This window comes from Labrus bergylta, chromosome 14 (genome assembly GCF_963930695.1).
Source record: "Labrus bergylta chromosome 14, fLabBer1.1, whole genome shotgun sequence".
Lineage (NCBI taxonomy): Eukaryota > Metazoa > Chordata > Actinopteri > Labriformes > Labridae > Labrus > Labrus bergylta.
The window spans coordinates 11,750,242-11,761,417 of NC_089208.1; the positions used below are offsets into that span (position 1 = coordinate 11,750,242).

Sequence of the window (11,176 nt, forward strand, 5' to 3'; positions counted from 1 at the left end):
GTGATGTGCCTATAACTACCTCTTTTTCACCTTTTAAGATTAGCCTATCAGGATGGTATCATTAGTTAATAATCTCATTTGCACTTAACCCAGGCAGGAAATGTCTTTGGTTTCACTGGCAGATTTCATGCTAATCTACGTTTATTGTTGAGATATTGATGTCAAGAACACAATGCTGAACCTGCCAGTATAACACTAGAGGAAACATTAGAGGATTGTAAAATTCAAACGAATATATTCCCTGGGCACCTTTGAACATCTGTACAAAAATTCATGTCAGTCCATTAGCCTGGACCAAAGTGGTGAACCCACTGACAGACTGATGATGCTATTAAAAGAGCCTCACAATTAAAGTGGCTAACAAAAAGAGTTACCAAACAGATTATGTAACGTTCTATAATTGTGCCTGAGCTTTTCGACAGTGACTCTGCACACAGCTCATCTGGTTTCAGCTGAATAAACTGCACTCATTCTATTGAAAGGCGTTTAAATACCTGCTAGTTTAATTTTACCATTAAATCACAGTGAATGTTTGTGTTCAGATATAAATCTGATTGAAGTCAACAAGGTTGAAATGATTTGTGTGTTATGACATATAAGTGTTTTATTTCTTTATCCGCATTACAGTCTGCGTTGTTGTGCAATTTGTCCCAGTTGACCGACCACGGAGGCGGCAGAGGGCACACAGGGACTGAAGCCTGAGTAGGCTGTGGTTGCATGTTGGCTGGAATTCCCTCCTCTCTGCAGATTACCGCTTTGTAAGAGCAAACATAGCTTTCTTTCAATGGGCTACCCCCAGCAGATACTCATTATTCGCGAAAACCCGGGTAACACTGGTTGGATTAGCCCTAATCTGATCAACACAACTGGATCCAGCCCACATGCTCAACAACATCGACAGAAGGAAATCAGCAGATATACAGACAGAGCCTGTGGCTATTGGAGTGTTGTATGAAAGAATCCCCTTTAATATTTCACTGCACCACTAAAAGCACTGCTTACACTCCACCTACACATGCTTTGCATATAGGCTCCTGCTAAAACCCCATCCAAGGACCACTTTCATAAGAGACTGAAGAACACAACAAACTCGGTTTCAAAGAACTATAGTGCTGCAGAATGCACTCGGATATGGATTTGAATAAACATCAGACGAATGCACATGTGTAGGAGTAAAAGGGAACATCTGATATCTCTGGCATCAAAGTATTTTCTATTGTCCAAATTCTTCAATTAAAAAAAAAAAAATATGATTTTATCCTATACAAATTAAAAACACTTTTTAAAAATCTGCAATTCAATTGTTTATAGGAATTTAAATTATTTACAAAACATAACTCTTAACCTAGTCTTTTCATAAGCACTCATCGTCTGTGCTTGAATATTAAAATGAAAACTCTCAGTGGACAGAAAATAGGCAAAATAAAGGAAATAAATGAATGAAGTGAATATCAAACTAGGTATTTCATGTTTTTCATCATTTTAGTTAATTTAGCTTAATGGAAAACTTTAAAGCACTATTTTGCCCCTTTACAGTAAACACAGAGGCTCATACAACGTCTTCAAATGTATCAAAGCAGCTCCTCTAAATTATTCACAGGCCTCCTGGTTCCTGAGGTTTTCTTTAGCATGGGTTTTCATGTCTTTAACCATAATCTCCGGTTACATTTAGTGAACAACAGCTGAGCGTCAGAGGCAGCTGAGCGTCAGAGGCAGCTGAGCGTCAGAGGCAGCATCGCTGACGGAAGTTCTATCACACTGCTGCACCCTGCTGCAGCATCACTGTAGCTTGTCAGTAGTGATCACCATCGCTGCGTTTCAGCGCTGACATGGAAGCACTCTGATGCAAAGAATGAAAGACCAACTTCACATCTCCAGTGGTGTGCCCCTGCACCTATTCACTGCTATTCCATTATTTTTGCAGCATTGTAAACAACCAGGGTGAGTAACAAGAAACAAGATGCTTATATCATAGATATGTGCCAGATTCACATGAAGTCATATGACGTTTAAACGTCTGCTGAAAATGTTGTCATATCTTGAGCACCACTCTTCTCTTATACAAAGAAAGCTAATGCATTAATGCTCCTGAAATCCTCCTGTTTATATCTATCACCTTTATGACGTTATAATGGGAATATTTGCCTTTATATCAATGCTATGCGTAGTTTGACAGAATCACAATATCAACAAAGGAGCAGAGAAGATCATACTGGCCAACAGAAAACGTAATGCAGCAGTTTAATTACATGTGCAGATATACTCATCGCAGTCGCACCCCCTCCCACTCGCTCGAGGTGAATTTTCCTGATAAAATCCTGCTGCGTTCTCACATCAGCTCACTTAGACTTTCTGTGGAAAAAATACCAGCAGGAGAAACTCTGGATGAAGTCTAAAAAAATTAGCTGTTTGTGTTCACACATGCAGCTCACCCCAAAAACTTTAGCAGTTTTACAGGAGTTTTGTGCAGGTGTAAAATCAATTTAAGAGTCAAACCATGTGTGCATTGTCATGAACACATCCGTTAGAAGACAGCTCTGGCTCCTACTGAAATTAGTATTAAGTTCAATTATACAATGAATACCAAAGACTTTCTGAAAGCATTTGTATTTTATTATATTATGAGAAAGACATGACAAATCTGAGGAACAGGACTTATCAACTTGGAGGAGGTCATCCAAACTGACAGGACGCTGGGTGCAGTGGCACTTACTCAGATATTTTTATCACTGCATCGTGATAAAAGGACATGCTTTTGGGTAAGTGTCTCATCTGTTCAAGGGCTCCAAAATGGAGAGGATCCATTTTAAAGCTTGCAAATGCAGAAAATCAAAATACAAAATCACAGAAAATAGGTAAGTATGTGTTTCACAGTGCACAATAATTTGAATTCTGAATGTATGCATGGGCAGTAAAGCTTTAAAGCTGGTATGGACATGTTTTTTTCTCTCACATTATTAGCAACCTCCCCTTTCTCTGCTGCTCCCATGTAACAAAGGTTTTTTTTAATAATGACTCTTCTTTGTTTACACAGTTGAACTGTGGCCAGAGAGTGTGAATTAAGATAGAAACTATCATGCAGCATGCAGGCCAAACAATTTGACAACCTGGTCTCTGGTGCTAATGCATCATGCATGATGACTTGTTGGGTTTAATGAGGACCCAGACTTATGAAGGATCCATGGTTGTTATATATTGATTAATTGTTGTTTATTGATATCGCAAGCATGTCTGTTTTAATACAGCATCTACAAAAATCATTACAAACCTAAGCCAAAAGAATGTTTGTTTTGGGATATTACAATATTTGAATGAACAGAAGCTGAGGAGCATTTCCGTTTTTTCGTTCTTTTCCAGAAACCTCTCATCTTCCTTTACAAATGTGTTATGATGAGCCATGATGGCTGTTTGATTTGTAAATGCTTGAGAGAAAGGAAGGCTAATGTGTCATATGTTTGCTTTCCTGTAGAGATAAGACGATATAGATGTATTGTCATTATTACCAGCAGCTGTTTAATAGTTAAGCACAATGTCCGGAAACAGCTAGCCTAGCTTTGCCTATAGGCCACAAAATACCACCAGCACTTCAAAAACTCATTACATAATACACATGCTGCTGTGTTTTTTTATCGCACTGGTAACCTCAGGGTGCTTATAGTGCACCAGAGAGTCACACCTGGCAATAGACCCCCAAACAATCTGTTGTTTTAAGGTTTTTGGTGCGATGAAAAAATAAAAACAGACAGAACTTGTTATGAACTTGTTATGAAAAGTGCTGCTGGTACACAATATGATTGGCGATCAACCACACAGCTGCTAGGCAACAGCAGCATGGGCAGAAAAGACTCAAACTTTATGCAGGAAATAAACAGGCATAACGATCAAAAAAGAAGAAGGAGTTTTCTTAAACATTTTAATTTAAAAATAATCTATACTATTACAATTAAATGAATCTTACTCTACCATCCACCAGAAAAGAAATTAAGCAATATGCAATTATGACGAGATTTGAACTAAGAGCTTTCTGAAAATGTCCACCTATGAAGTTTTCATGTGGACTTGTTTCATGAACCTGGAAAAAACGGCTCTATTTGAATATACCACAACAACCTGTGAACTATTGAGCTGAAGAGGTACTGCACGCATTTATTTTTACCTTTGAATGGTGCCCGCCTGGCTTCATCCATGTTCACAGTTTTTTGCTCACTGTAGTAAAGTGAAGCACTTAAACTGCTATTAATCCATCATCAAACTTTCATCAAACAGCAAAAGAATTGTGATTTCAGCCAACATATGCCAACAGATCTGAGCCAAAATATGAACAGATTTAAATAAAACAGATCTTTCCCTCTCCTAAACATCTCTTTTGCCTCCCTAAATAATACTCAAAACTGTTAAGTTAAATTACATTGGAATGTGTTGAATGTAGTTAGCTCTTGTACTTTTTGGCAGGCTATATTTGCATAAAAAATGCCCAGTAAGGGGTGCTGGTGGCGCAGTGGTTGGAGCGCTCGCCCCATGTATAAAGGCTGTGGTCCTCCAGGCGGGTGGCCCGGGTTCGAATCCGACCTGTGGCTCCTTTCCCGCATGTCATTCCCTACTCTCTTTCTCCCTGATTTCCAACTCTATCCACTGTCCTATCTCTCCAATAAAGGCACAAAATGGCCAAAAATAAATCTTTAAAAAATGCCCAGTAAATACTAGAATGTCCTTATTTGGACACCGCTTATGAGTCAATTAAGTCTTGATAATGCAAAAGAAGAAGAAGAAGAAGTAAAAGAAGAAGAGGAGGAGGCCGATAAGGAGGAGGCAATCTGGCTACATAAACTGCTGCATTAGTGGGACTATCCATTGCCTACACATTGAAGTGCCCTAACATTAGCCTCTGTCTGAGCAGCACCTCACTGTTGAGTCATCGCAGAAGAGGGAGGATATGAGGCTATAATAAACACTTTATGGAGAAATATACTGTCATTTGTAACTGTCAAATTCTTCTCTGGAAAATTCTGGTCTTAAAAGATATGCCGCAGATGAGATGCGAGAAGGGAAAAAGTAAAGGCTTTATAAGATGTCTTCTTTTTTTTTAGGTTTTCTTCTTCACATGGCATTGTGGTAAAACATACAGGAAACATCTCGATAGCAACACAAACTTAAAAACAAACTCAAAAAATGTTCATACATTTGAGTCACTGTGAATTATTGCCATATACCCCTCACATACACTGAAAAGTAAATTGAGTAAATGCTATCAAAATAAAGATATGAAGTGATCTGTTCCTGCTGTCTGACCTGTCACCATATCCCAAAACTACATCCCATATGCACTTGGTTCAACTCCCCCCTGATTGTGCAGCCAGGCCAACAGGCTCCATCTCCGCTGTCATTTCCTGCCCTGACCTCAGTTTTAATGGACGTAACCTTCCCATTTGTGCATTTATACACACAATCCGTCCCGGCCTTGGGCTATGTGTCACATCAATACATCCTGATCCTGAAGCATCACTCAAACCAAACACAAATTGGTGATATATAATAAACACGGCAGGCAGCATGGGGAAGTTTTCTTCGTCAGAATCAATCCACTCAAATAGTAAAAACTAGAAATTGTTTAATCCGATGTTTCGTTGGCTGTTCATGTCCTCTGTTTTGTTTGTTTCTCAACTTTCAGAGCTGCAGAGCAAGCATCAAACTGCAGATTCAGTATCTGCAGCCAAGCAGAGTTGGAGAACAGCCATATATTAGTAGAGAGGGACTGAGATAGAGAAAATGAAAGCTTGGTGAGAATTGATTTTTCCATACTGGAGCAAAAACTGGAGCCACACACACAGTACTACTGGACTACAGCCTTCCACCTATTGATCCTCGCTGCCAATAACACAGTCATTTGCCATCAGGGATTTGTAACAATCATTATGAACTGACCCAGCTGGAGGACAGCACTGTTGTCCGGCTTTATTCCATTCATGACATACAACAAACACACAAAATGAGCTCTAAACAGAAAGTAACTCCTCTTATGAATACAAAAAAAAAAAGGTTGTCTTGCGGAAAGATCATTAGTTAAAATCTCAGTCTTCTTAACACGTTCTAATATTATCAAAACGAACGATGCAAACTGTAGGGAAAGCACAGCAATGACTAACATGTAACTCCTGCCAGAATAGAAATGTGTCAAATCATAATCATCTCATTCTTTTGCTACATCAACACCTGCCAGGCGAGCATGGCATTATGCAACTCTAAAATAAGAATTTGGGAGTTTGGTGCATTTTCAAGCCCGAGTCACAAGCTAGCCTGGTTGTCTGCATAATGAGCTGCACGGCTTACATCAGCTTATCTCACTCAGATAAATCCTGCTGATTATCTTGTTTTATTTTCTATCCATCCAAAACAAAAAGCTTAAGTGCCTTTGAAAAACAATGGATTCAGGTTTGCTGAATCAGACTGAGATGTAAAACGGGTGCGTAATGCAAATACCGTAAAACTTCTAAAAGCCAATCCCAATTTAAGGCCACCTATGAGTGTTGATTAGTTTGCGGGTCAGAAATAAATCAACAAGGGTGTATCCCTCTCTCCCCCAAATCAGTGATTTGTAATATTATTTGTTTATTGACATTTTTGTACACATTAAAATATTTTTTGGTGTAAATTTACAATTTTACAGTCTTTCTCATCTTTTCTGTGGACAACGTTTGTTAGAAAATAATTCAAGGCCCATCTTAAATTGACGCTTGTCCCAAGTAAAGGCAGGGTCATTTTATAGACTGAAAGAAATAAAAGCCTGGGCTATTGATTGAAGAACTGCGGTATAGACAGAGATTTATTTCATTGTTTTCACTTCAACTCCACATGTGGCAGGAAACATATTTTTAACTTCAGACAAAACCTAAGTAAAAAATTGTAAAAAAATTTGAATTATCCAGCAGGATACATGCCCCAAAAACACATTGCTATCCTATTTAGTCAAAGTATTCAAGTGTGGCCGAAGGACAACCTATAGGTTGAAGATGACGCCAGTAAAAACAGCTCATGGACACTCACAAGAAAATATTTTAACTGGATGAGTAATTTTTTACATAACGGCTCCCTTTTGACCTCGTTGAAATGAAAAACAGGCCCAAGTAGGAGTGCTTTAACCCTGATGTGGACAAGCCAAGCGTGTAATATTTAACTCTTCTCCTGTGATGACTGTTGAAGTGCCCTTAAGCTGAGCGCTGACCCCACCGGCACTCGTAATCCCACAGAGCACGGCTGTGGTGCACTGAGCAGTGTCAAACAAGGTGTGATGGTTTAAGACTGAATGTCCCTCCAACTTCAAACTATGTCATATAAACATGGTTTTGCATGTCCATTATATATGCATGAGGTACAATCAAGTTCAATATTTCTTTCTCTTTTTTTTAAAGCCTTTTTTCACTTCATTAGGTCATGCAGCCATCTCTGCTGCTGCTCACAGAGTTGGGAGAGCTGCAGCTGATCCCAACGCGTGCAGTGTGAAGTGCAGTCGGTGGGAAGACGGATAACAAATTAATTCTCCAGACAGAACTTGGTGCCCTACATGGCAGAGAAGTGACTGGTAGACCAATTATGAAGCCATCTCACACTCAACAAGCCTTCCTATCAAATTCATCATGTTTGTGCAGATGACTACATGGATTACAGCGTGTTACAGTTGATAAAGTGAGTTATTTATGCATCAAAAGTGTATTCAGGCAAATTAACGTCATTGCAGGCTGCTGGTATAATACAATGTTTAAGATCATTATCAAAGAGACTGACAGCCAAATTGCCTGATTTAAACCAAACCACATGAAGAGATGGGTAACAGCTATTATTTTAATCTACATTTTACTTCAATATTCAACTTCAAATATTCTACATAAGTCAATTTATCAAGGTATCCAGGTGAAGATGTTTTTATTTAACACTATGGATGTAGTAGGACTGGGCAATAAAACATCTCATTATGGAGTGGTAACACAATGTACATTGACGACGATGGCATATTTAACATGAAAGGGATGAATCCTATTTGAAATACCTAGTGTATTACAAAGCAGAGATACTGAAGCCAGAAAGCATGGTTGGCACAAAATGCCAAAGCCTTTATAATACTCTAAAGATGGTGAAACCGTTGACATAAAATGGTTCATGGACATTAGTCGCACATTGCCTAGAAGCTACTGCTACTTTACTACTTTGTGTGTTCACTCAGTACAGTTTTGACAATTGCTTAATTTGCATCTGAAACTGCTTCATTCTTTGCTTTACTGGTTTTAATGACGGAGTATGTATGTTTTTAAATAGGGGTAAGTTTTGTGGATATTTTTGCTTTGCATAAAACTAGACAACAATCTCCTTACCTGACCAAAAACCCAGTAATAATAATAAGCAACTGGCTAGGCTAATGTAAGCAGCAACCTAGCTTTTGGCTCCTTCTGATTTCCCGTTTCAGGAAGATGCTAATTTATAACTTGAGACTTTTTCTTTAGTGTTTTTACTACTTTTTAGTTCCAGTTGTGTTTATTTTAACGAGGGAGACCTTAGCTGATATTTAAGACCCTATCATTCAAAACTTTGAGTATATAAAACAATGAAGGAATACCTTCAATAACAAGCAGAGGTCCTTGAAACAACATTAGCAGCAGCTTGTCTCTTAGCCCCCTAAGAACATTGGAGTGGCACATTTTTACCCAAAACTGCTCTATTTTGTGTTTTAAAAAGTTTGTATTATCGTTATCTAAAAAGACTATTATAATAACGTGTGATCAGCAACTTTAGCACGTGCTAATATTGTAAAGTTTAACAAATGCACCCTCTGGTTTATTCAGCCTTTGACATTTTGAGGATATTCATTAGATCATATTCTACCTTATCACCCAGCCCTATCAAACATCCATATTTCCAATAGTAAGCTCCACGACACTGATAATAACCTGCAAACCTTTATCTAAAATCACAGCCAGACACCACAACAACAAGAACAGCACTGTTTATCTTCACTTTCAAGTGTACAGTCATCTAAGTGCTGCACATCAGCTTCTCTGGAATTACTGAATTACAGTTTACTAAATCACAGTGGTCGGCCAATTACAGGCCATCATGCTCCATCATCCAGCTGGAGAGTTTTGGATTGCAGGACTGAGGAGAGCGGGTGTGAGGCCAGGTGTCTGTGTGAGAGCCAACCATTTTATGCAAACACCAATTTCAGTGATACACATCTGTGTCATTCTTTGGATAAACCTGCCCAGACATATTTAGACCTACTGAATGTAATGACTGGAGCAAATGATCATTACTTTAGGATAAAGCCTACTGAGTTTCCAAGGAGTGTAATTAATACTCACAGGCGTGTGTGACAGAGAAACTGTTGGAGGACTCCAGGTTGTCAACATTATAATTGAGGTGGAAAGGTTTCTCCGTCACATTCTGGTTGGTGTTGTACAGCTGGACGGCGAACCTGAAGGCGCTGTGCTCCTGCACAGTGGAGCGCATGAACAGTCCACCTACAGGACAGAAATGTCTCATTAGAACTGAACTCAGAATCATTTCATGTGGAAAAAAAATACTGATTAGCTAATACTACTACTCCACTTGAAAATGCACTCTTTAGGATTTAAATGTCTCTTACGTAGATTATGCTACAGAGTGAGTGCAGTCACCTCAAATAATCACCAAAAGCATTAATACACAGATTTTAACAAAATGACGAAAGAAATACATGTTAGGCCTACTATACACACAAACACTGCGGATTCTAAAATTCCTCTTTGCTTTAACAATTTAGTAACCTCCTTGTTTCCAGAAAGCCTACAAAGAAGAGCCTCATCCCAGGATCCTCCTGTCTTCACGAGAAGTGAACTTGGCTATGATTTATGCACCAAACCGAATCAAGTGCGACTTTAAGACGTGTCCTAGTTAGAGAATATGCACTAAGACATGTAGAAATGCAGCCGGAGTACCCCCTTTGAACTTACCTATGTTGATTTGATTTGGAAACCCTGCCAGCGAGTCCTCCCAAAAATACAACAAAATAAGCACTGACGCTATTGTGCGATGCCACATTTTCTCCGAGAAGTGAAATCAACTCCTGGCGTGGATGAGAAGCAGGGAGAACCATGTACACGGGCTTGTAGGCGCAAAGAAATCCACAAGATGCGGCGGGTCGGTCTCACTCGCAGTGTGCACCCACGTTGAATGCCAGCGCGACTGCAGCGCCAGATCTCGGCTGCTGTTGCTGCTGCTGCTGCTGATAATGGAAAATCTAAAGGCAATGCTTTATCTCAAAGATGGAGGTGGTGGAGGAGAGAGAGAGAGAAAAAAAGCGGTGCTCCTTACTGTGTATAAGGAGCAGTGAAATGGGCTAGAGGGAGAGAAGAAAAGAGAAGAGAGGAGGGGAGAGAAAAAGAGAGGGATAAGGGAGGGAAGGGGGGGCGTTTATCAAACTTGGTCTGACGTTGAATTAAAATAAGAGCAGCCTCCAGTCCTCCTCCTCACGTCACTGCAGAGTTGGTGTGTGTGAGGCTGTGCAGCCTTTGTTGGGCATGGTGTGAATTTATGTGTGTGTGTGTGTGTGTGTGTGTGTGTGTGTGTGTGTGTGTGTGTGTGTGTGTGTGTGTGTGGTGCAAAGGAGGAGTAACACACACCAGAATCCACTCAGTTTGGGCCAATAATATACGGATGTACTTATATAGGCTGTTTGTTTGCCATGTCAGTATCTATTAGTCAACTATCTATCTATCTATCTATCTATCTATCTATCTTTCCCTTCTCTATGTTAAGCAGCACTCCTGCAGCAGTAACACGCATGCACACAGCACTTTAATCTCAGACTGTCCCCTGCAGGTGTTCCAGTGCAGTGTTGTGGGAACTTATTTATCCATGTTTAATCATTGCTTGCCAAGTGGCCTAACTAATGCTTCAAATTTGTATCTGGAGTCATTTAAATTCAAATCCCCCTTTCACTGGCTGCAAACATGAACAGCTGATAGAGGGAATCAAGAAACAGAATCCACCACTGGTGTTGTGTTAGGATTTAAAATGTGTTAGGATTTAAAAAACAAAAACAATGGGGAATGACAGGCACACTTACCCATGCCAATCTTCATGCTTGAAACTTTTACTGGTTCATCTTCTTGTTGAAAGAAGCTATGGGTAGATGTTTGGATCCTTGTGA

At 39.5% G+C, this 11,176-nt stretch overlaps 1 protein-coding gene across 6 annotated transcripts in view; it reads right to left on the reverse strand.

Annotated features, from left to right (window-relative positions):
• LOC109981486 (glutamate receptor 3) overlaps positions 1–10,428 on the reverse strand; it is a 79,578-nt gene extending 69,150 nt beyond the window's left edge. Inside the window, exons 1-2 of one of the 6 annotated variants that reach the window (XR_010668670.1) lie at positions 9,978–10,428; positions 9,348–9,506 (exon numbers count right to left, since the gene is read on the reverse strand). Coding sequence is in view for 4 of the 6 variants with exons in the window: in XM_065962989.1 (XP_065819061.1) it covers positions 9,348–9,506; positions 9,978–10,065 (247 nt within the window). In the remaining 2 variants the exon portion in view is untranslated. The remainder of the gene's footprint in view (positions 1–9,347; positions 9,507–9,977) is intronic. The other 5 variants (XR_010668671.1, XM_065962989.1, XM_020630294.3 and 2 more) reach the window with 5 other exon arrangements.
• Positions 10,429–11,176: the final 748 nt, after the last annotated feature.